Source organism: Pecten maximus, chromosome 3 (genome assembly GCF_902652985.1).
Source record: "Pecten maximus chromosome 3, xPecMax1.1, whole genome shotgun sequence".
Lineage (NCBI taxonomy): Eukaryota > Metazoa > Mollusca > Bivalvia > Pectinida > Pectinidae > Pecten > Pecten maximus.
In genome coordinates, this window is record NC_047017.1 from 42,231,454 (window position 1) to 42,258,826 (window position 27,373).

At 34.5% G+C, this 27,373-nt stretch overlaps 4 protein-coding genes across 4 annotated transcripts; 2 read left to right on the forward strand and 2 right to left on the reverse strand.

The window, feature by feature from the left end:
• The first annotated feature begins 8,252 nt into the window (after positions 1-8,252).
• Positions 8,253-9,494, forward strand: LOC117322765 (acetylcholine receptor subunit beta-type acr-3-like). The gene has a single exon (XM_033877704.1). The coding sequence runs from the start codon at positions 8,253-8,255 to the stop codon at positions 9,492-9,494; it is 1,242 nt and encodes a 413-aa protein (XP_033733595.1).
• Positions 9,495-13,579: 4,085 nt separating this feature from the next.
• On the forward strand, positions 13,580-14,909 carry LOC117324243 (acetylcholine receptor subunit beta-like). The gene has a single exon (XM_033879996.1). The coding sequence runs from the start codon at positions 13,611-13,613 to the stop codon at positions 14,856-14,858; it is 1,248 nt and encodes a 415-aa protein (XP_033735887.1). The 5' UTR covers positions 13,580-13,610; the 3' UTR covers positions 14,859-14,909.
• A 2,861-nt stretch (positions 14,910-17,770) lies between these two features.
• Positions 17,771-18,481, reverse strand: LOC117322766 (A-agglutinin anchorage subunit-like). Its single transcript, XM_033877705.1, has one exon. It carries the CDS (start codon positions 18,479-18,481, stop codon positions 17,771-17,773), a length of 711 nt encoding a protein of 236 aa, XP_033733596.1.
• A 1,982-nt stretch (positions 18,482-20,463) lies between these two features.
• Positions 20,464-27,249, reverse strand: LOC117322768 (cell wall protein DAN4-like). The gene is made up of 7 exons (XM_033877706.1): positions 27,231-27,249; positions 26,960-26,995; positions 26,510-26,661; positions 23,279-23,425; positions 22,829-22,979; positions 21,808-22,508; positions 20,464-20,586 (listed from the first exon to the last, which is right to left on the reverse strand). The coding sequence occupies exons 1-7, from the start codon at positions 27,247-27,249 to the stop codon at positions 20,464-20,466; spliced, it is 1,329 nt and encodes a 442-aa protein (XP_033733597.1).
• Positions 27,250-27,373: the final 124 nt, after the last annotated feature.

Consider the following 27,373-nt stretch of genomic DNA (forward strand, 5'->3'; position numbering starts at 1 on the left):
ACAAGTTCCTAAGGGGAGTATCACATGAAGATGTATTAAATGGTATAGAAAAACTGAAAATTACTGATCATATAAAAGCGGTACAGATAACTGAGGACAGGTGTGTGATAACTTGTCAAAACGAGGACACTAAACGTGCATTATTACTCAATGGAGCTGAAATAAAAAACCAATCAGTGAAACTTTTTGAAGTTGAGAAAACTGTGACAAACGTAACAATTAAAGATGCGCCATATGAACTTGGCAACGAAGTCATAGCTTCATACATGTCTAAATATGGTCAAGTTGTGTCTGGAAGTGTTCGGAGAGGTACTATTCGCGGTACAACTATTGAAAACGGAACTAGATACTTAAATATCGTTGGTTGCGTTCCTACGCTTCCGTTACGGGCATCAATCGGGCGCTTTGACATTCGTATTTTTGCGAACAATAATAGAACGCCATGTTACCATTGCAATTTGAAAGACCACCCATCTTTCAAGTGTCCAAACAAACCTGAGCGTGAACCCAAGAGATGCTATGTATGTCAGAGTACTGATCACATCGCTCGGAATTGTCCACAAAATGAAGACCGTTTATGTCACTATTGCAACATGCCCGGTCACATTCAATCGGAATGTAAAGAACGAGATTTGGACCAATACAGCGAATACGCTGAAGATATAAGAGAAGGCAATAAAGACGGTTCTCACGAGTCGGACAATGAAACACACGAAACTATCACGGACAATAGACAAAAAATGCAACATAAGCCAATATCGCTAATACTTGGTGCGTCTAACGCGAAGCGAATCAAATTCAAGGCAAAGAATGTTGTAAACGCTTCGGTCTCAGGTGCTTCTCTAGCGAATATCGACCAATCACTGGAAACATCATTGTCATATGTAGGGGAGGATGCTTACATTAAAAACGTCACCGTTTGCCTTGGTACCAATGACGTTACAAGAAATCAAGATGACACAGACCAAATTGTAGTTGATCTTACAGCGGCTATAAATAAAATTGAATACCAATTTCCAGACGTTCCTATTGGAATTTGTGGAATTATACCAAGGAAAGGTAATAGTGAGAAAGTATCCTTTCTCAATGATGTCGCAGAGAACGTCAATAGTTTTGCAGAAAAAATGTGTAAAAAGAAACCTCTGCTGGAATACGTAGATACACAGCGCCTCTTCACCAATGCAGGGAAAGTAATCGACACCCTTTACGACCCCTTTGATGCTGCAGGAATTCATATAAGTGAACAAGGTGTTGTTAAAATGCGCAATAAAATATCAACTTTCATGAACAAACCGGTAGATAACTCAGGTCCCATTACCGGAACTCCAGTTAATAGAAAGCGCAACATTAGTGCAGCTACACCTCCATCAGCAGAACGTCAGCAAAGAAAGATACAAAAGTATGGAACACCGGGTACACCAGAAAATGTTTAAAAACTTTTAAAATATTTTTGGGTGTAAATTGTCTTCAGTTGTTTAAACAAAATTATTCAACTAACTTTTTTGTACCTTTTATAGAAATCCTATGTCAGTAACTATAGCTTCAATTAATATAAATGGTTTACGAAATGTTGAAAAACGAAATGCTTTTTTCTACTGGTTAATCAAGAAAAAAATCGATATAATTGCATTGCAAGAAACTCACTGTAGTGATAATGATACCAAACTTTGGTCAAAAGAATGGTCGATTTTAGGTGGTGGCAAGAGCCTATGGAATAATGGTACGTCAGCCTCAAGAGGAGTAGCTATCCTTACTAATAGTAGGACAAAAATATTACTAACAGAGCTCAATAGAGATAAAGAAGGACGGTTATTAACATGTAATATAAAAAGCGATGATAACGACCTTTTTAATTTAGTTAACCTGTATGCACCAAACAATTGCACGGAACGTAATCAATTTACAAGAAAAATTATAAATAAACATTCATGCAACAGTAGTTACGTATATGCAGGAGATTTTAATTGTACATTAAATAATCAGATGGATAGATACCCACATAAAAACACGGATGACTCAACTGCCGCAAATCTAAACTTTTTCATTGAATCTTTCCAACTGATAGATATTTGGAGACTACGCAATCCGTTAAAATCTGATTACACTTTCAGAAGAGGCATTTCGAAATCAAGAATTGACATGTTCCTCATAACATCAGATATTGAAAGTGATACAATCAGCACAGATATTAAGCCTTGTGTTCATAGTGACCATGATATGATCACAATTAGAATAAAGTTAAATAAAACAACAACTGGTCCGGGCACGTGGAAAATGAATGTAAATACCATACAAAATGATTATTTTAAAAATACCTTTCAAGCCTTTTGGAGGCACTGGACTACAGAAAAACGTAAATTTAACAATTTGAAAGATTGGTGGGATATTGCTAAAATTAAAATAAGAGAAATCACAATATCTATTTCGAAGATTAAAAAAACACCGGATAGAATCATTGATGAATTGGAAAACGAACTAAGAAAACTAACAAAGGAAGACACCGTGTGTAATGATAAAATCAATAAGTTATCTAATACCTTAAGAGAACATTATAGTCAGAAAGCAACTGGATTGAGAGTTAGAGCAAGAGTGCAAGAATATGAAGAAAATGAAAGATCAACCAAATACTTCTTCAACCTAGAAAAGCAACGCGCAAAAGAGAAATTATGGCATAAAATTAAAACAGCTGAAGGGATTTATAAAGAGGACTTACAGTCTATACAAAAAGAACAAATACGATTTTACAAACAACTCTTTACTTCTGAGGGGTGGGATAGAGAAGCCGCAGATAAGTTGCTAGAAAACGTGCAGAAAAAAATTACTGATGAACAGAACTTGTATATGGAGTATGAATTAGAAGAAAACGAATTATTAAAAAGTATCAGTGAAATGAAGAAGAATAAATCACCAGGAGAAGATGGTATAACTGCAGAGTTTTATCAAATTTATTGGTATGTTATCAAGAATGATTTCATTGAACTTGTTAACGAAATATGTAGAACTAATAAACTATCTGAATCACAATATAAAGGAATACTAACACTATTGTACAAAAAAGGTGAGAGAGAGGATATAAAGAATTGGAGGCCGCTAACAATGTTAAATGTAGACTATAAGATAATTGCAAAAACTTTGGCTAATCGAATTAAAAAAGTGCTTCCTGATATTATTCATCCGGATCAGAAAGGGTTCGTCCCGGGGAGAAATATTGCTGATGCTAACAGATTAATACAAGATGTTTTTGACTATAGTAATTTAGAAAATAAAGAGGGCGCTGTTATCTTCTTAGATCAGCAAAAGGCGTTTGATAGAGTTGAATGGGGATGGCTTGATAAATGTCTTGAGAGGTTTAATTTTGGAACGAAAATGAGGGGATGGGTACAAATGCTGTTAAAAGATGCAAAAACTTGTATTAAAACCAATGGTTTCATTTCTGAGTACTTCAGCATCTCTAGATCTGCTAGACAGGGCTGCCCAATCGCGCCGATTTTATATATTATGCAAGCAGAGCCTTTAGCATCTTCGATTAGAAAAAACAATAACATAAAAGGAATAACACTGCCAGGTCAAATCGAAACAAAGATTAATATGTTTGCGGACGACACCCAACTGTTTGTCAACGATGAAAGTTCAATAACAGAGTCATTCAAACTTTTAGGGGAGTATGAAAAGGCATCTGGTTCTAAAGTAAACCTACAAAAAACCACCGGAATTTATCTGGGACGATGGAAAAACAATATCCCACGTTACACAGCAATAAACTGGACAATATCTTATATCAAAACACTTGGCGTTAACCATGGACATGCAATAGACGACGACGCAATATGGAAGGAAAAAATAAAAAAGATTAACAGTTGTGTGCAAATTTGGAAAACAAGAAACCTATCTTTGTTTGGTAAAAATATCATTATTAAATCACTTATCATATCTAAAATAGGTTTCGAAATAGACGCCCGTGGCATACCTGAAAAATTCTTGAAGGAAATAAATACAATCATATGGAAATTTGTTTGGGATGGGAAGGTGGAAATGGTTTCCCGTAATGTAGTGCGCTCCCAGAATTCAAGGGGTGGAATGGATATTATGGATGTAAATATGTTTACACTGAGTAAGCAGATAAAACTTATGTATAAAATATTGCAAACTAACACAAGTGCGTGGAATGCCATTGGGCAGTATTGGCTCCATTCATTAGATGCGAAGTATGATATAAATTTCATGCTATGTAAATGTTCTGATATTAGCTCTTTAAATCTTAATCACATGTCTCCGTATTATAAAAACCTATTATCAGCATGGTCAATGTTTCTAAGAGTAAATAAACCTAATAGTACAGGAGAACTTTTAAAACAAGAATTATTTGGCAATCATCTGATTGTTTTTAACAGAAAATCATTATTTTATAGTTCATTTTCAAAAAGTGGAATCCACACCATAGGAGATTTATGGGATTCAACACATAAAAGGTTTAAAAATGATGAACATATTTATGAAAGATTAAGGGATAAAAGAAATTGTATATCCGAGTTGGCAAAACTCAAATTTGCGATACCGGATAGTTACAAAAGAATATTAAGAGAGGAAGATACTATTGTTCATGATGCGTGTGGATTAACAGTCGACAGTACATTGAATATCTTAGATCAACACAACACTCAAATTATTCCTAATAAACTAAAACTGAAGAAAGTATGTACGAAACTAAATGGTAATAATGAACCCAAGGTTCAGACCAAATGGGAAAATATTTACCGAAAGCAATTTCTATGGAAAGATATATGGCAAAACTGTTTCAATATATTAACATGTCTAAAAATTAAAGAATTTCAGTGGAAATGTTTGCATCAATGTATATATACTGAAATGATGATACAAAAATTTGGAAAAACTTTGACGGAAAATGTCATTTTTGTAAGACCGAAAATGAAGATTTACAACATTTATTCTTTAGATGTGAATATACTAAAATTATTTTGAATTATGTAGACACTTTAATGAAAGACATTGTACCTGGATATAATACTACCATTCTTGATAAAGAAGAGAATATAACTCTTGGTTACCCAGGTGCTGACAATTTCACTATTTTGACAAATACTATCATTTGTGTCATGAAATGGACATTATGGAAATGTAGAAATGACATTAAATATAACAACAATCATCCAAACTTAGACATAGCAAAATTAAAATTCAGAAGACAGCTAAAAAATGAGCTTTGGTGTTATTGCAAATCGAAACAGAAGAAAATAATTCCTGTTAATATTGTAACTCTAATGTATGAAAATATAATATAAAATATTTCTATATTTCTTTTGTTGCATTGCATTGCCTGTTATGTTTTATACAATGGACTTTATATTATTATATAACAGGCATGCATAAGACAATCTTTCATACATGAAAAGAAAATGTAATCTTTAAGTGATTGCTTTCATTATTAAATAAAACAATAACTTATGCACTGTGATGATTATTGAGGATGAAAAACCAGAGAGCAAATTATCCTTATGTATGTATGTATGTATGTATGTATGTATGTATGTATGTATGTATGTTTGTATGTATGTATGTATTTACATGTATGTATGTTTGTATGTATGTATGTATGTATGTATGTATGTATGTATGTATGTGTGAATGTATGTATGTTTGTGTGAATGTATGTATGTATGCATGTATGCATATATGTATGTATGTATGTATGTATGTATGTATGTATGTATGTATGTATGTATGTATGTGTGAATGTATGTATGTTTGTGTGAATGTATGTATGTATGCATGTATGCATATATGTATGTATGTATGTATGTATGTATGTATGTATGTATGTATGTATGTATGTATGTATGAATACGTGTGTGTATGTATGCACATTTGCTTACTTGAAACAATAATGTGGTCAAAGATTTCAAAAATTTGCAGACTGAAAACCATTTCTCAAGTACTCTGAGTGCAAAAAAAAAAAAAAAAAAAAAAAAAAAAATCAAAACTTAAAACAAACATCATCTTCAGACTGATCTAGTCTTGTTTTTTATCTATTCATTTTTTTTTTTATTTTTGTACTGTAGGGTTTGATATCGATGTTTTGATGTTGATAGTCTTAATTTTGTTGTATGTTTCAGCTGTTTCCTGGATGGAGTGACAGCTCGGATTAGTAACATAGTTTTGACCACAGGCTCTATGTGTTTAATCCTAACTGTCAATGCAGTGCTCTATGCCCTCACCTGGTACCGTATTACAACTGAGGCCAAACGCCTGGAATCCACACTAGGTGGCACTAGTGCCTCTGTTAAAGCGTCTCATCGAGCGGCCCGGAACATGTTTTTGTTTCTGACGGCTTTCTTCGTCCAGTGGTGGGCTCTTGCTGCGAATGGGATATGGCTTCTCTTCGCTGTACCGCCCGTAGCAATATTCCAAATCGTCACGACCTTTTCAAACATCGGCGGTGTCCTGAATCTGTTAGTGTATCTAATGATCCGACACAGGAAGAGGACTCTCGCACCAGCGGAAACTTCCAAAGCGGCGACTAAAACAACAACTGTTATCTCTAATAATCAAGACAATACTAAGTGATCCTGTATGTGTACCCTAACATTTACCCTGTCTCAGTTTTTATAGGTTTTGGAGCTTTTAAGATCAACGACAATCTTCTGGCCATATATTAAATATATATTGATTTAGTCAAAAACAATTCTTTAAGCACTCCTTAGATACATTTTTATATTTGCCTTATCTAACGCCTTTAAAAGGAATCAGCTTTATCTCGGGAAGATAATTTCATTTCAAGACCAATGAAAATATTTTCCACACTTATTGCATCAGATACGGTGAAATTCCGGTATGTATTTTTGAACAAGTTAGTCACTGACCACTGACTGCAATTCCTAATCATATCATTGCGTAACATTGTTAGTGAATGATTTTAATCATTAAATGCATAGCCTATTGGCACATAGACATGTAGGTAGACATAAAAGCATATTCAGTTAAATTCAGTAAAAACAAAAATTGGGTCCTTCACCTCAAAATATATCTAGAGTAGCCATTTTGAAAATTGGTAAATTTCGCAGTAATCATTCTCAAACACCTGAAATGTTTACCTGTTAATTGGTATGACCCGAACATTGGAAAAAACATTAAATAGGACTTACGGACTTTACGAATCATTTTTTCCTATAAATAGTTACCTATCAGGCTACATATATAGTGTGTAACTTCATAATATACCGGCCAATCAGTGGGTGCCAGACATTTTATCCATGGCTCAACTTTATATACACAGGGGATGTTTCAAAAGTCTATTTTTTCAATTGATTGGTTGTTTCCTTTACGTGTAAGACTGCAGGTCTAGTATTTATGACTTATTTCTAGATTGATACTGGAATATCACTAAGCACCCTCAAATATTTGACTTCATGATTAATTTGAACGTTTTGATGAAATCTGTCGATTTAAAAGGTAATACATGTATGTAGTACTGATTATGTTGGAGTGATCTTTATAATCGTCTTGAATTAAATATACATTTCATTGCGGTTTACAAGTTGTTATGATAAGAAATAAGATAATACAACTTTCTTGAGAAGAAAGTACAGTGATTAATGTAAGGAACATAGTGCGTCAGAGACAACGTATTTGCTAATGTGGTTCGCTGCTTTAAAAAGACAAGATTGATGTACAAACACAGAAAAGCTGTAGCTAGATGTCATCTACAACGAACTAATGGGTTTGAAAATATTTTATCGGCAATTAACATTGCTAAACTATTGTATAAACGACTGTTGATTATTGTAGGTTTCGATCTTATTATCGTCATAATATCACAATGAACGCACGCTTAGATTAGTCAAAGTTTGGCCAGCAGGCTTCATCCGCGTCACACCATCGGCAATGTAACTGTGTTTATGTTGGCTAATGGATATTAACGAAATATAGCAACACACCCATATGCATATAGTCAGACAGTCATTTATAGATTTTATAATGGAATGAGGCTGTTTAGTTACACATATATATACAGATTGATGATCTATGTTATATCTATATTATGAATATCCCTACTGAGGGAAGATTGTAAAAATTGACAATACGCTCGTTATATATGTAGTGACAACTGGAACTTTCATTTATATATTGAATTAACCTCAAACAGACGAAACGTAATGATGTCACCGTCTCTACTCAGATTAATTATAGTGACATTAATAGCTCCGTCGAAGATCGTGTGCAATAACTCCACTTATATGACGTCACTTCACGACAGTCTTCTTGATGGATACAAACCAGCAGTTCGGCCTGGGAGTGACTACTTGAATCAGGCAGTTAAGTTAAACATGACATTTGGGTTGAAAATAATTAAATCCTTTGATGAACTTGACAGTCGATTCTCTATCGTTGGTCATTTTACTATATCCTGGTATGATGAGCGGATGACCTGGGATCCCAGAATTTATGACGGTATCTCGATGGTGCAATTTCACCTAAAGGACGTATGGATACCTCCACTGACGTACTCGATATCATATAACAATGTTGACTTACTTGGAGATCCGCTCAGCATCCTGTCTTTTACTAACGGCGGTGAGGCTAACTGGGAACCATCAAATATCTTTGATACTGTTTGTAATGCCGATATATCATATTATCCATTCGATAATCAAACTTGTGAATTGAGTGTTTTTGTCGTTGGATACGACAGACGACACATACAATTACACAACATGAACACTTATGTTGGTTTGAAGTACTATACCGAGAACCCGGTATGGGAATTGTTAGATTGTAAAATTAGTGTAGATGCAGGTATTTTAACGCTAAAGTTTTCTTTTAAAAGGCGATCCGCGTTCATCGTAGTAAATCTGATGCTACCCCTGCTGTCTCTGTGTATACTCAACTTGTTTGTATTCGTTCTGCCGGTAGATTCCAATGAACGGGTAGGGTTCTCCATTACAATATTGTTGTCTATAACTGTGTTCATGTCCATAGTTTCGGATTTATTGCCAAACGCATCGTCACCAAGAATTGCTATATTCTGTTATCTACTGTTGTTAGATGTGATTATTAGTGGTCTCATCAGTATCTGTACCATTCTCAGCATTAAACTGTACACTAAACCGAAAACGGAAGGTATCCCTACTCTCCTGTTTACACTTCAAAAACGTTTCAATGACAGGAAAACAGCAATTGGCGTAGCTCCAATCAGTCCACATCTATCAACTGTCACACTGGTAGGAACTAACGATGTTGACGAAAACCTCGATGGAACTAACGATGGTGACAAAAAGGAGAGTAAAATAGAAAAGGATATTCGTGGTGGTACGTCTTGGACAGACGTTGGACGTGCTTTTCGACAAAGTTTGTATTTTTGTGTTTTCCTTTTTGCTGATAACCGTTCATGTCACCTTCTTTCTGATCATGACAGTGAGATAGATGTTTACAAATACACATCCACACAAGAATTATGTGTTCTACACAAACCAATGTAGGAATGATGTTTGTTCAGTGAGCATTATACGATGACAATTGTTTATAGAACATATTAAAGTGCAAATGAAAAGATTATGGCATTAATAAGTCGAAGAGCATCAGTGCAAATACAGAGTAGATAATAATATATAGAAGAACATCAGTGCATCTGAATATAATAGGATAGTATTTAGAAGAACATCAGTGCATCTGTATAGAATAGGATAGTTTTTAGAAGAACATCAGTGCAAATAAAAAGTGATGTATACTGCATGCTATCAACCTTTTATCCCATTGTGTACTTACAACTGGATAGGAAGGACTACTATCTGGGCTTTTAACCTATATTGGGTAGAAGTTTAGTAATTCATTAAAGCACAAAAATAACAAATTACAAAGATGTAGTGTACATCAAAGAGTCAAATATGAAAAACAAAACATATTTAACCAGTTTTTATAATGATCTAGTTGGTAAATTATTCACCTTTTATATTCCTTAAAAAAATACAAGTGCAGAGCTATTCCAACGTTAGTTAGAGTAATGATACGGTATCTTTAACCATCCAGGAGTGCACAGTTACATTTCAGAATGACAATAGCATATCAAGTTCACAACCTTACAGGAAATTGTAGTTGATATGTTCGTTCTTTGTGTAGTAAAAACTTATTAACATGGTGAAATGCAGAAAACAAGCTCTGGTACAGAATGAAAGGAAGAGATGGTAACTATAAAACAGGAATCAAAAACATCTTACGAGAACAAACCATTTTCTTTTCCAACCTATTTCCATCAGAAGGATGGGAATGAAGAAAATGCAAAATTTTGAACAGATAAGATAGAAATTAAACTATCAGAGGAAGAGAGTACACACATTGAGCAACCTCTAGAACAAAAAGAGATTAAAGAGGCAATAAATCATTTAAAGAAAAACAAAGCACCAGGGGAGGATGGCATAATAAGTGAATTTTATCAAATTTATCGGAACCTAATTAAAAATGAAATAACTGAACTAATTAAGATACATATTCTTGAACAACCAGAACTCTAGAACTCAAAACAAAGGGCTAATCAAACTATTATTCAAGAAGGGAGAGAGAGAGAAGACATACAGAACTGGAGACCAATAACACTACTAAATGTAGATTATAAAATTATAGCAAACATTTAACAAACCGCCTTAAACCGGTTCTTAGCAAATTAATTCACCCTGACCAAAAAGGTTTTGCACTAGGTGGGAATATAATGGATGCAAACAGAATGATTCAAGATATAATAGATTATAGTGATATGGAAAACCAAGATGGCTCATTTTATTTTTTTCTCGGTCAACAAAAAGCTTTTGATATGATTGAATGGGGATGGGTACTAAAATGTCTAAAAGATTTCAATTTTGAAAAAAAAATGTAATTGGATTCATATGCTACTGAAGTCTTCTGAAACTTGTATCCAAACGAATGGTTTCACCTCAAAACATATCAAGATCTGCAAGGCAAGGATGTCCTATCGCCCCACTTTTATACATAATTTAAGCTGAACCACTGACATGCGCAATCAGAGCTAATCAAGATATAAAAGGCATAGTGATACCTTTACAGAAATAAAAATAAATGTGTTTGCGGATGATACTCAATTATTTAATAAAACAGAAGAATGTATTAGCGAGACATTTAAAATATTAGAAGCCTATGAAAAAGCATCTGGAGCAAAAACAAACTATGAAAAAAGAAGGCTTATATATAGGTGCATCAAAAAATAGAAATTCAACATTTAACATAAGGAGGACAAAAAAATGTTAAAACATTAGGTATTCATCATGGATACTAGATAGATGATGACAAAATTTGGAGAGAGAAAATTATGAAAATAGAAAATTGTCTGCGTATCTGGAAAACAAGAAATCTTACATTTAAGGGTAATATGAAATCAAATGGATATGAAATAGAAGCAAGAGGAATACCATAAAAATACATGAAAGAAATAAATAAACTGATTTGGTGTCATATATGGGATGAAAAACCTCATCAACTGAACAGAAAATGTTGTTCTTATAGAACAGAAAAGGGAGGCATGGGAATGGTTGATATTGAGAATTTTCTCCAAAGTATACAAATAAAAACCATTTATAAAATTTTAAACTTTAAATCAGAAAACTGGAACTCAATATGTAGATTTTTCCTCGCTAAATTAGACAACAAGTCTGTAGTTAAATATTGTCTATGTTCTTGCTCTGACCTAAATGGAATAGAAACAAATAGATTCCTTCCTAAATTTTACTTTAACAGTTTAAAAGCTTGGTAAAAGTTTCTAAGCCAGAGACAGATTACAAGATAAAACAAATGTTTTGAACCAATGCCTTTTATGAAATATCCACATCTAATTTAAAAAAAAAAAAAAAAACTTTTTACACAATCATTCCTGAAAAGCGGCCTTATCAAAGTATCATATATACTTCAAACCAACTAATTTTGCAAAAATTGCAGTATAGACAAAATTAGATAGCAGAAATTTCAAAAATAAGGAAACCTATTCCACAGAAGTTTATTGAAATACTGAAAGGCATTGGACCAAGAGTAGACAACCAAATTACATTGAAACCTGATATTTATATAAATGATACATTTGAAATGTGTATGACTATAAAAGCCAAAACCCAAATTCTTAATCTAAAATATATTAAAGCGGATATGTTTCGAAAATGGGAAACATAATTACAAAAGGCATTTAACTAGGATTTAACTGCGCAATGACACAAATTATATGTATTTTCATGTTTTTGATCAATAAAATTATTTTGAATATGAAAAAAAGCGTAAAGTTCCTAGAGGACATTTGAACATGTCACTAGTCTACTAAATCAACTGATTAAAAACGTAAAAAAAAATGAAGAAAAAAAAACTTGGAGAAAATATGGATAACTTGTAGAGGCGATTTAACTGCAACAGACAATAAAATAAAAGAATACAATTGGAAATGTATAGACATTATAATATACACTGAGCTAAAACTCAGTCTTATGAATAGATCAAATGGAAATTGTCACATGTCACAGGTAGAAACTCGACGCGAGATCACCAATTATATATATGTACTTTCATGTTTTTGATCAATGAAAATTATTTTGGACCTGAAAAAAAGAGATAAAACTGGTAAGCATATGCATTTAGTAACACAATAATAAACAAAGTAAATCGTGCAAACAAAAAACAAAAAAACATGGTGAGCATGCATCATGTACGGAGTGTCAAAGTAGGTCATACCTATTTTACACATATTTTGAGTTTGACAAACTGAAGCCACTACAATATAATCATTGGATGACCTATAACCTTTCACGGAAATCTAACTCGCTGTATTGATGAAATTAGCTTTATTGCGTTCACAATCAAACATAATCCTATCAGAGATCATACTAGTCCACCGAGTTGTTCCCTCGGGTATCAACTCTTCAAAGGTGCTTTAATCGAATTTTCGCGTGACAAATAGAACAATTGTGTTATTTTTGGAAGTCAGTAATGTATTGTAATGCTTTGTTATTTTATTAAAGGTTTACACAGCATCTAATGGGTTAACTAATATTCATATTCGTATTTCATGCTGTTTTGATTGACACTAATGAACTCCTGTATACTAAAGCCAACCTGTTATTGTCCGTTTGATCAACACCCTACTAACAGTATAACTGTGACCGCACCTTCAACCAACCAAGTTCGTCCGGAGTGTGTAACAGTGTTATCATATAAATCAAAGATAAATGGATACACTTTGTATAACAATGCAAACTAGCTGGTTCCTGGAAGACTCGTATACATATATAGTTAATACATGTGTATATTAATTATAGGCCATTTCTATTGCAAGTTATCTAAAAGAAAAAAGGACATTCGTCATGGGAAACTGTATTCATAATAACATTTATATAGTTGTTTAAACAAAATTGTTATGCAAGCGGTATGACATGTATAGAGAGATAGACAGATGTACGCGTGCGATGCAGTAACACTTCAGACTTGTTTCAACGTGCATTGTAGCATCGGCATTCGTTTTCGAAACAAAGTGAAAACATATGATCCATGGCATCTCGAAGTTTGAAAATTTAATAGCGAAGTGAACTTGAAACAGACAAAATACATTGAAAATGATGAATACAGACACTTACAAACCGCAAATAGGATTAATCATGTTGGCACTAATAGCTCCGATGGAGATAGTGTGTAATAATTCGACTTATATGACGTCACTACACAGGAGTCTTTTACACGGATACAAAACAGCTGTCCGGCCTGGAAATAACTACTCGAATAAATCATTTCCGCTAAACGCGTCTTTTGGATTACTTCTAATAAAATCATTTGAAGAACTTAAAAGTCGATTCTCCATCGTTGGTACATTCTTTATATCTTGGTATGATGAGCGATTGACCTGGGACCCCAGCAAATATGACGGTATATCGACGATGCATTTCCTCGAAAAGGACGTATGGATACCTCCACTGAGGTACTCGATAGCATATACTAATAACGATTTACTTGGAGACCCGCTCAGCATTCTGTCTTTTAGCAGTGACGGTATAGCTAAGTGGGAGTTATCAAATATCTTTGATACTGTCTGTAACGCTGATATATCATATTATCCGTTCGATAATCAAACCTGTGAGATACGCCTGTTTGTGGATGGGTATGATTATCGAGAGATACATGTACACACTAGACAAAATACTGCTGACCTAACATACTATATTGAGAACTCTGAGTGGGAACTGATTATCATCGACGTTAACGCAAAACCAGACAGTCTAATGTTACAATTTTCATTAAAAAGGCGATCTGCGTTCATAGTAGTAAATATGATGCTACCCCTTCTGTCCTTGTGTATACTCAACATGTTTGTATTTGTTCTGCCGGTAGATTCTGGCGAACGGGTAGGGTTCTCCATTACGATATTGTTATCCATTTCTGTGTTCATGTCCATAGTTTCGGATTTATTGCCAAACGCATCATCACCAAATATTGCTATATTCTGCTATTTGCTGTTGTTAGATGTGATTATTAGTGGTCTCATCAGTATCTGTACCATTCTCAGCATTAAACTGTACACTAAACCGAAGATGGAATGTATTCCCATATTCCTTTGTATACTCCAAAAATGTCTCAATGGAAAGAAATCGACGGTTGGCGTAGTCCCTTATGATGCCAGACTGTCTACTGTCACACTGGATGAAACTAACCATGTCGACAAAAATGAGTGTAAAGAAGAAAAGGCTGCAGATGTTGGAATATCGTGGACAGACATTGGACATGCTTTTGACAAAGTTTGTATTTTTATGTTTTCAATTTTGCTGACAACTGTCCATGTTACCTTCTTTCTGATCATGACAGTGAGATAGATGTTTACAATTTTACAAAAGTATGTGTACAATTTCCGTTTTTCTACTGTTATGTTTTTGTATAAAATTATTTTACTGTTATATGGGTGTATAAATAGGAAAATTATGTTGTTTTAAATTATATTGACATATCTCCTACATGACTAATATATGATTCGACAACCAGTAGTAGTAGCGTAGGAAGTCACATGATTTTATATGCATCATACAAACAGTTAGATAAAGCAAGGAGTGTATAGTGTGTTATTGTTACAATGCCATCATTAATCTGAGTCCCGTTATACCATTGATTATACTTCAGCGTCAAACATGCTTTTGAATTGTAAAATAGCGTTAGCCTAATGCCTGTAATATGTATTAAAACACAACCAAGACATATACTAACAAGGAAACAAAGTGTACAATGTACTATTGCTAAATTATCTTCATCCAATTGTACCGAGTTTTACAACATTGTCCCTATTTCCATTCAGTGAACATATGTATACAAATATAATTAATATTGATATTGATATAATTATATCACAGCAACACAGCCGTCTCAAAGAGATTCGTTGTAATATATAATTATTATCATTATATCCTTGAAAGTACTGCCTTGTTATTGGATTTCCCTTTTCAATGTGTAGTTGTTGTCGTTTTTCAGTAAGTTTTATGTTTATGTTTTAATGGATCTAATAAAATATTTCAACATCGTGAACTTTGGTTTCGTTTCTATAGTTTAAAGAAGTAAAAAGACCAAACCTTTTCGTTACAAAAATATCTTCGTTTATCAAATCTATGTGAATCATGTTACATAAGATACTTTTTGCATACACAAACAGAACGGAATACCGAAATATCTTGATGTAAGTAGGATTGTTATAGATTAAGACTTTCGTTCAACAAGAAAATCATCAACAACTTTGTTTTCAAAGATTTATTCCTCATCATATAAAGTGATTTATCAAGGTATTATTACATTTTTACCAGTAAAATATCGATAATTATTCATTCTATAAAAAATAGCTAGTAACAAATATCAATCTTTCTAATATTTTCACTTTATCTGATTTGACCAATCAGGAAACTGCTTACAAACGACAATTGGGACAATCAAGATTTGCATAAAGCCCTCCGTCATGTTATATGACGTCAATAATGGAATACACAACGTCACGATTGGCGTGCATTTGCGAGCCGTTGAAAGGGGACTACAATAAATTCTGGGAGAGATTGAGCTGCGTCTGTACCATTTTTCCATTCCAAAGTTGAAAGGTTTTATTCGAGTGAATATCCTAAAATACATTCAGTTGTGGAGACCATGCTTCTCGTTGCTGTTACAGATAAATCACGTAACACAGTCAAAGATAAATAGTGTTATGTTTATAAGTGGGTGTTGCGTTTCATAATATTGATCACATCACGAACTACCTAAATATGTATTCTGTTATGAAAATGATCAAGATATCAAGCAATATTTATTTTATCTCACGGCACAATGAAAAAGTTACAACATAAACACTATAATTTACATTTTGTAATGATTTTTTACAATCGTCCAGACATATAAACAAGGCTCCTTGTCTTGACATTTAGGAAATTATGCCGGCGATGTAAACTACAATCCTGACAAAGATCATATAATTATTGAATGCAACAATGTTATATTTGCGAGACCTTTCTACATAATCTGCATCATAAAACTCCCAGCCGTTGTTTATATAGATGTTCTACACAACTGTAATAGCTAATCTGATACCTAAGATATAGATATTCCATTACATTGTTCAAACTTTATATCGATTTTTGTCTCTTCTATGTAATATCTGATACACAATTACCGTTATACAAACATGTAATTAAGGATTTCATTGCTGTCATATTCTAACCATATCTGTTGATCAGAGCATCCTGATGGACAAAGATGGCAGCGTAATAATATTATCTCCATTCATTCATGATTGCATTTAATCATAATCATCAAAAATAAGTCTCCCTATATAACTTAAGTTAACGTTTGATATTTCAATTTCAAAAATAATCTCAAGAAAGCAAAATATACATTTTACATTTACATTGATGTGAATCTTGTTTCCGATCCATCTTCATACTTGCTTGGTTTACTGAAATGTATATACTGGTGCAATCTTCGTTTGTTTTATCTTTATTGTTATTATGTATTTGATTTATTCTAAAACCTCCTCATCAAGAACCAGGGTTATAGTGATATATCTACTGTCTTTGAACTTTGGACTACGATAGCTCATTTGGTTAGAGTGTTGGCCAGATAACCTGAAACAACAATCCCAGGTGAGTAGCTCGATGCTAACTTCCCGTTGCGATTTGTGTTTCAATTTTAACACATCTTATTTACATAAGAGAAAAGTCAATAGGATTAGAAATCAGGCATTACCTATCTAAGTCTTCGTCTTAAAGTGACATCAGAAAATATAGACATATATACGCTTTGATATGACAGATTGATTTTAGAGAAAGTAAGCAGACTTTGTCAGTGTTCTTTAAGATACTACCTAATTTGAAATGCTTATTAGACTATTAGGTTATCAGTGAATAACAAAATGATCATTAAAATTTAATCTTGGCATTTGACCCGATAAACTTTAGACAGTAGACACTTTTTTTTAATTCTGAACAACTTTGCTTCATCATGTCATAACAAAATCTTAATAAGTGAAAAGATAAAAAAAAAATCACCTTCCCCTTTCAGACTGATAACCTTGACGTTTGAACATCACTTTTAAGTTGAGTGTACATTTCTGTAACCGGAACATCTTTACCAAGTTTTATGAGAATCCGTCAATAAATAATGACATTATACCAAGGAGTAAATTTGTGGACGGACAAACAGACAGATAAACACATGATTACAATGGGGGACCCGTATCATCGGGGTCCTAATAACATCACGATTATTTGCAAAACAAACTATAGATAGTTTTGGAAACGTCCAACATCACAAGTACTCCCACAGTTACAGAAAGTATGGAAACACCGAGAGCCCCCATAGTATATGCACTTTGTCGATCGTCTGTTGCGCTTATCTTCTTCCTTATTGCAGCGGTGGTCTCATTTTTTGCTACTTTTGTTGAGTTTATCAGCTTCTCAATTTTCTTTGCCAATTGAAGACTGCCAATTTCTAAAGATATGTTGCTTATCATGAAACACTTGCACGTACAATCAGCCAAATTGTTTGGTATCATATAATATTGAGAGGTCACGTTATCCATATGCGACGATGTTGTCGGAGACGAAATTGTCACCGTTGTTGTTTCCGTAGATTGAAACGCCGTTGTAGTTGATAGTTGTGTTGAACTAATTGTAGTCGGCGTTGTCAACGGTTCTGAAATTGTAGACATAGTAGTCGAAGTCATTGTCGTTGTTGATGTTGTATCTATATCTGTTATGGGTGTTGTTGACGTCGAAGGAGATAATACCGTTGTTGATGTTGTCGTTAGCAATGATGTAGATGTTGTTGACAGTTGTATTGTTGTCGTTGTCAAAATCGTCGACGTTGTTGTCGGTTCTGAAGTCGTTGACGTCGGAGTTGATATCGGTTGTGTTGCTGTGGACGCTGTTGATGTGGACTGAGATGATACGGTTGTCTCAGGCTGAGTTGTCATTGCCGTAGTTGTAGTCGACGTTGTTGTCGGCTCTGAAGTCGTTGACGTCGGAGTTGATATCGGTTGTGGTGTGGACGCTGTTGATGTGGACTGAGATGATACGGTTGTCTCAGGCTGAGTTGTCATTGCCGTAGTTGTAGTCGACGTTGTTGTCGGTTCTGCAGTTGTAGAAGTTGTAGATGATGGTGGTTGGGTCGTTGTTATGAACATTGTTGATGTCGATGGTGATGATACTGTTGTTAAGGTCGTCGTTGGCCGAGTTGTCGACGTTGTTGACGAATGGGTTGTCGTTGTTGATGCTGCTGCTGATGTTGTTGTTGTTGTTGATGATGGTGTTGTTGTTGGCAATGTTACCGGTGCTATAATATAAAAATGTAGAACTAATGATACAAGCTGGAGGACGGGGTTAAAGGCAATAACCTAATAATGTAATTTTGTAATGCGTGGATTATTGACATTGTCTGGTTGCTTTACCCACAAATTAAGAACGTGAACATATATTGGGATCTACATATATTTATTTGTACGTTTATACAGACTGTAGTATACATGTATAATGTCCTTATAACATACAATGTACAATGATCATGTTTTAAACGCTCTTGGAAATGTATACGTCGCCAGCACTGTAGATAATTTGTTTATCGATGGCTCCTTTTAACTCTATAAGGAAACTCACATGGAAATCCACAGCCAATAATGTCGAATCGTAACGACATATTGGTGAAGTAGGTGAGTGGACTAATCCGAATGGACATAGCATACAGCGGTCTGGGTAGATGTCTCGTAACTGTATCTTCATGGTTCGATAAATCATTCGCTGGGAATAGCTATCGTAAATATGTGATTTCATTATTATACAATGTATATATTTAAACATTCGTTGTTAATGGGTGGATTTTTACGTTAGAAAACAGATTAAATTCAGTATTCAGTAAAGGTTGTAGCATATTATAAGGACAATGAAAGAAAGATAGCGCGTACGTGTATTTAAACACTTCTGTCTTGTTTAAAGCGACTTAAAGAAAATTAATAAACATAGTTTGTCTATCTTCATGAATAAATCCAGTGATGATATAACAAGTCGTATTTTCCATAAATAGGTTATATAATTAATTGTTTGAGTTACCTTCGGTTGGTCATGAGAATCCTGATATTGTGACCACTTGTCTCCATCAGAGTTGTAATACAGATAATAAGACCGAACATGGCTACCATCTAACCTGTTACCTGTCGTCGTGATACAGGTTATATTTACCAGAGTCCCAAAATCTACCTGTCATAACATAAATAATCAATGTATGTCGATGTTTTGAGGAAATTTGAAATCGTACGGTACTCAATCCTTACAATACAACTTAAGTGGTTCGATCTGAAAATAAAGCGAAATATTCTATGAATAAGATTTGTTTTCATGTGCCTATACTCAAATTACAAACCCTGGACAACAACACCACAAGGTCTGCGGCTCATCTAAGTGACATCAGAAAATATAGACATATATACGCTTTGATATGATAGATTGATTTAAGGGAAAACAAGCAGACTTGTTCAGCGTTCTTTAAGATACTACCTAATTTAAAATGCTTATTAGACTATTAGGTTATCAGTGAATAACACCAGACAATAAACTATTGATATTCAAACAAAACATGTATTTGTTTTCAAAAGAGTAAGAATAAGTCAGAATATTTATATCAATATTAGTGAGATCTATTTGATTGCAATATAAGGTGATGTGTGTTTCTTGAGAAGCAGAAACTTCAGTAAGACAGTAAATCATAATTACTCTAAATGACATGCGACATGCCTCCCCTATGTTGAACAGTGAGGTAACCACTAAATACTACAGGGAGTCCCCGCCTCAACATAACACTAATTGTTTACGAGGTAATCAAAACAAACAAAACAACAACCATCTGGTGACCTTGATCTGTCGTCAGTCACCTTTTCTTATTCTAATTCAGACCAATTTTGCCTGATTATGCCTTCACAAAATGTTCACCAGTAAAAACTATCAAAATTGACATTGGCTTTTTATCCGTTGGACTCCGTGACATTGACCCTTGATCATTTGACTTCTTCTTTAGCTCTGACCCGTTTTGCTTCATAATAACGTAGCAAAATATTCATCACAAAAAGATGCAAAATTTGCGATGACATTGACGCATTGACGTTGACTTTAAATCCGTTGATTTCTTGTTCAATTCCGTCTAAATTTCCTTCATGATTTAATCTTTTAAAGTCCATCAGTGAAAAGATACAAAATTGAACTTTGTCATTTGACCTGCTAGTGACCTTGACTTTAAGTCAACGAACTCATTTTTAAAATCTAACCAACATCCCTTTATAGTGGCATAACAAAATGATCAATGAAATGATACAAAATTTAACCTTGACGTTTGGCTAAGTGACTTTGAAATTTGGTTAGACATTTTGTTTAATCCTGACCATTATTGCTTCAAAGTATCATAACCAAATGTTCATCAGTGAAAAGTCACAAAGTGACATTGCCCTTTGACCCAGTGACCTTGACCTCTGATCGAAGGATCTTAACCTTTGGTTAGTTAATACCTTGTTGAATCATGAACATCTTTGCTGCATCATGCCAAGTCAAAATGATCATAAAAATTTAACATTGGCATTTGACCCGATAAACTTTAGTCAGAAGATACTTTTTTTTTATTCTGAACAACTTTGCTTCATCATGTCATAACAAAATATTAATCAGTGAAAAGATAAAAAAAAAAAAAAAATCACCTTCCCCTGTCAGCCTGATGACCCTGACATTTGAACATGACTTTAAAGTTGAGTGTACATTTCTGTAACCGGAACATTTTTACCAAGTTTTATGTGAATCCGTCAATAAATAATGACATTATACCAAGGAGTAAATTTGTGGACGGACAAACAGACAGATAAACACATGATTACAATGGGGGACCCGTATCATCAGGGTCCTAATACCATCACGATTATTTGCAAAACAAACTACAGATAATTTTGGAAACGTCCAACATCACAAGTACTCCCACAGTTACAGAAAGTATGGAAACACCTAGAGCCCCCATAGTATATGCACTTTGTCGATCGTCTGGTGCGCTTATCTTCTTCCTTATTGCAGCGGTGGTCTCATTTTTTGCTACTTTTGTTGAGTTTATCAGTTTCTCAATTTTCCTTGCCAATTGAAGACTGCCAATTTCTAAAGATATGTTGCTTATCACGAAACACTTGCACGTACATTCAGCCAAATTGTTCGGTATCATATAATATTGAGAGGTCACGTTATCCATATGCGACGATGTTGTCGGTAACGAAATTGTTACCGTTGTTGTTTCCATAGATTGAAACGCCGTTGTGGTTGATAGTTGTGTTGAACTAATTGTAGTCGGCGTTGTAGTCGGCGTTGTCGTCGGTTCTGATATTGTAGACATAGTAGTCGAAGTCATTGTCGTTGTTGATGTTGTAGCTATATCTGTTATGGGTGTTGTTGACGTCGAAGGATATGATACCGTTGTTGATGTTGTCGTTGGCAATGATGTAGATGTTGTTGACAGTTGTATTGTTGTCGTTGTCAAAATCGTCGACGTTGTTGTCTCAGGCTGAGTTGTCATTGCCGTAGTTGTAGTCAACGTTGTTGTCGGCTCTGAAGTCGTTGACGTCGGAGTTGATATCGGTTGTGGTGTGGACGCTGTTGATGTGGACTGAGATGATACGGTTGTCTCAGGCTGAGTTGTCATTGCCGTAGTTGTAGTCGACGTTGTTGTCGGTTCTGCAGTTGTAGAAGTTGTAGATGATGGTGGTTGGGTCGTTGTTATGAACATTGTTGATGTCGATGGTGATGATACTGTTGTTAAGGTCGTCGTTGGCCGAGTTGTCGACGTTGTTGACGAATGGGTTGTCGTTGTTGATGCTGCTGCTGATGTTGTTGTTGTTGTTGATGGTGTTGTTGTTGGCAATGTTAACATCGCTTGGGTTGTGAAAGCTGTAGTCGTCGATGTCGGAGTTGTTGGCAATGTTACCGGTGCTATAATATAAAAATGTAGAACTAATGATACAAGCTCGAGGACTGAGTTAAAGGCAATAACCTAATAATGTAATTTTGTAATGCATGGATTATTGACATTGTCTGGTTGCTTTACCCACAAATTGAGGTCGTGAACATATATAGTGATCTACATATATTTATTTGTACGTTTATACAGACTGTAGTATACATGTATAATGTCCTTATAACATACAATGTACAATGATAATGTTTTAAACGCTCTTGGAAATGTATACGTCGCCAGCACTGTAGATAATTTGTTTATCGATGGCTCCTTTTAACTCTATAAGGAAACTCACATGGAAATCCACAGCCAATAATGTCGAATCGTAACGACATATTGGTGAAGTAGGTGAGTGGACTAATCCGAATGGACATAGCATACAGCGGTCTGGGTAGATGTCTCGTAACTGTATCTTCATGGTTCGATAAATCATTCGCTGGGAATAGCTATCGTAAATATGTGATTTCATTATTATACAATGTATATATTTAAACATTCGTTGTTAATGGGTGGATTTTTACGTTAGAAAACAGATTAAATTCAGTATTCAGTAAAGGTTGTAGCATATTATAAGGACAATGAAAAAAAGATAGCGCGTACGTGTATTTAAACACTTCTGTCTTGTCTAAAGCGACTTAAAGAAAATTGATAAACATAGTTTGTCTATCTTCATGAATAAATCCAGTGATGATATAACAAGTCGTATTTTCCATAAATAGGTTATATAATTAATTGTTTGAGTTACCTTCGGTTGGTCATGAGAATCCTGATATTGTGACCACTTGTCTCCATCAGAGTTGTAATACAGATAATAAGACCGAACATGGCTACCATCTAACCTGTTACCTGTCGTCGTGATACAGGTTATATTTACCAGAGTCCCAAAATCTACCTGTCATAACATAAATAATCAATGTATGTCGATGTTTTGAGGAAATTTGAAATCGTACGGTACTCAATCCTTACAATACAACTTAAGTGGTTCGATCTGAAAATAAAGCGAAATATTCTATGAATAAGATTTGTTTTCATGTGCCTATACTCAAATTACAAAACCTGGACAACAACACCACAAGGTCTGCGGCTCATCTTTATGGGAAATATCAGGAAATATCCAATCATAATCAGATCTGCGATTTCCGAAGGTTTACCGATAAAGCAAACTATTACATCATCTACAATTACATGAATGTTGTATTTCAAACAACAAATGATTGCAAAGGAAATCAAAATACTGCGAAAACTGAATGAGACGTAAGTGAGATATTTTGACATTGAAAACAATTATCTTTAAAAGCTTACATTGAAACAAGTGGCTCATGAGTCTCAAAAGTCAATAGAAACCCTTTTTGGCAATGCCTATCAGCTCTTGGGCTCAGATCAACAGTCTTAGACCATCAAATTAACATGCAAAACTGCTCATTCCAGCTAAGTAAGAATAAATTCCAGTAGAAATTCAACAAATGATAGTCAAATATATAATTTCCCAATATAAACTACAATAAAATTTACCCCTCAAAAGGGCCAAACTTGAGACACCAGGGTCATGAAATTCGCAACTGTTGTAAAGCACCCTTAAAGCACTTCCGTCTTTGAAGAGTTTTTGATTCTACAATACTTGGGTCTTGATTTTGTTTTTGTTTTTTTTTGTTTTTGTTTTTTTTTTAATTTCAGGTAATCTGACCCTTTTTGCCCCCGCCCATCAGTCCATGAGGGTCAGTCACTGCCAACATGGGCATACCATCAAATTGTCCTCCCATGCTGACAATTTCAACCAAGTAAGAATCAATTCCAATAGAAACAATTGCTAGTTGTAATGGGAAACAATTACAGAAACGCCCCTGCAGTGGTACAACTGTGTCCGGCATCCCTCAATATCCCTATATACCAAAATTTATTGAAATTAAACAATATCTGATTTCGACCAATCCATATGGTTTCTATGGCAACGAAACCCATTAAGTGAGTTTCGCAGTCTCCTAATACAAATTGGACAATATCTAAATTTGGACCAATCAGAGGTCAGGAAATGGCGTCCATCTTTATTGATCGATCGAGGTAAAAAGGGTCAGTTGCACATCTCCTGACCATGATGAACATTTGTATTAAGTTTCGTGAAGTTCCGTCTAACAGTTTTTGAGAAATGTGTCGGAAACTTAAGAAGAAGAATTTGGGTAATGAGAAGAAGTTGCTCGAAATTTCAGTCAATTTAAGCCCTTTTTGTCCCGCCTCTCAGTCAGTGGAGTTTGGAGACTATAACTCACAATTTTGGTTGAACTATGGCGCTAGGAGTGTGGTGGCTGGGGGCTGCAAAACTCTAACGAAAGTGGTTCAGGGATTTCTGAGAACAGTCGAAAAAATTTCATCTTGAATTCAGACTTGGTTTCGCAGTAAACAAATATTGATGATCCCAGTACAGAGCTACCTTGTCGGCTATCATGGGTCTTTATTTAAAAACAGAGACGTACATTATTTGGGGAAGCAGTCACAGTGATCGATCAATAGATCGGATATTAGTCACAGACCTCATCAAAATGACACAAGCCTTTATTTATGTTTGTAACACAATAAACATCATGAAGATGTACATGTACATATGTAACGCTCGTTTTTATTGGTCGAAAAGTTCATGGGTGAAGGGCGTTATTTCAAATCTCCGCTGGAGGGCCAGAGCTGACGACGATATCTAATAAGGGTCCATGGAGTGTAACGCAATCAGAAGCCTTGGCTAGCAAAGATGATGCATCAATAATATTAAAGTATATTTGTACATAGATCAAAAACATTCGTTTCATAGCAGTAAACGCCAGTCACGATGAAAAATAAATTAACCATTTCATAATATTTTAATCATTTGACCAGTGATGTAAATCTAGAAACCGGCCCAACTGAATCCCAATAAGCGTCCCTCGATCCTTACCTAAACATTTGTTGTTTAATCAGCCTTTCTATTATTCGCGTTACCACGATATTATGTTTAGGTCATGACTAAACTTCCATCATCTGAAGAAATATGCTGCCTCAAAATGGCAAACATAAGGCATTTATTCCTGTTTGTGCCGATATAAAAACAAGCCTTTTATAATTGTACCAGTGCATAACATTTAAGCATTTACAGACAAATTATATCAGATTATCAGTTTGGAAGGCGACGTATTACTTCGCCTGTCAGCACCATTTTTACCGATCGCGAAGCACTAGCCGCAATGGCAAATCATAACGATTAATTTCTACTTTCGTTTCCAAATATCTAATAGTTATCTCCCTTATAACAGTAAGTAATTTATTGCAATGGCTATTAAGGTCGTTCAAAGTCAATGTTAAGTACATTCTTCGGAGATAATCAATATTCTTGTTGTTATTGAAAATAGCTTTAAGAAAATGTTCGCAACACTTTCAGGATATTTGAATCAATTATTATTTCTTTTTACATATTTACTATTAAAACGAAATGCTAAGAAGTTCAATTGTCTCCACTTAGTGACGGAGGTTACCACTCTATCGAAAATTCCGTAGTTCGGGCAGAAATAAGAAGATAATTACATATTTTTGTACAATATCCATATTATTTTAGCCATGATGTTTTGCATAAATGCATATATATATATATATATATAGCTCAAAACTATCATTAGTGAATTAAAAGAAAGTGCAATAAACTGCAGAAGGCAAAATAAAATGGAAATGAAAGTGAGAAGTCTTGACGACCCGCCCCGATGGTGATTGCAACATGGCCGAGGTAAACGTCTCCATACAAGTATCTTTCTGATTTATACTCGATAAGAGGATGGTAAAATCTCAACAAAATTAGGATGCACAAGGTCTCATTCTCAATATGAAGCCAGGAGGAATGACAACGGCACAACTGCATGAGCATCCCAATAAAACGAATTCTTGAGTCAAAACATCTATCTGCATGATCTCTCTTTAACGAATTCTAATTTCCATCAGTAGACCCAACACCACAACTGAATACCTGTATAAACTGATCAGATGAGTTTGCACTCATCCATGATGAACCAGAGCTAAGTCTCCCCATCTCTGGACCAAAACCTTCCATGGAGGACGAGGCAGTGATGTTGGCATCATCCACATACTGCAGGAGAGATGTGTTGCAAATATTTCCATCTGCAAAAACACATCAATGTATGTATTAATGTATATTTTTTCACGTATAAACATTCATTCCAATACACAGAGTCTGATTATCATATTATTTCTCTGTAAATTATTATTACAACTGTTTGATTTGTTAAATTGGGTCGCAATATTAATACAAATACTATTCTGGTAGTCAAAGAGAAAGTGCAGGTAGTTATATGGCACCTCTAGAATGGTTCTCGTCAATATTACATGTATGAAACATCACACACAAATATTCAATATTTTAATTCCAATACAATGTCAGTTATAAACACCCTCTTACCGTACTGACAGAGACTTTTCGTTTCTGGTATGAACTCTGTGTGGAAGTAAAAAGAAACAAAAAACCTCAATAGATTGTCATTAAACCCGTACACACCCGCGTGTTATACTACTCCTATACTTTAGGCATCGTATTGGATGATGATCGTATGGTATAACGTTACTAAAGTCAAGAAATGAAAACCTATCTACAAACTTTTATCCTTAATTAGATAAATGATGAAGCGATTAACAGTTATTAACATTAAAACTTCGAAATCGTTTTGTGTTACCAAACTGTGTTCCAAACATCAACTTAAACTGATGAGAGCTTTATAGGGCGATGCTCTAAGTAGAGAAGAGTGATTTAACAAAGGTAGGCACGTCTGACTTTTGATACCTTAATCTCAGCTGGTTACGATCAAATGTTACGTGT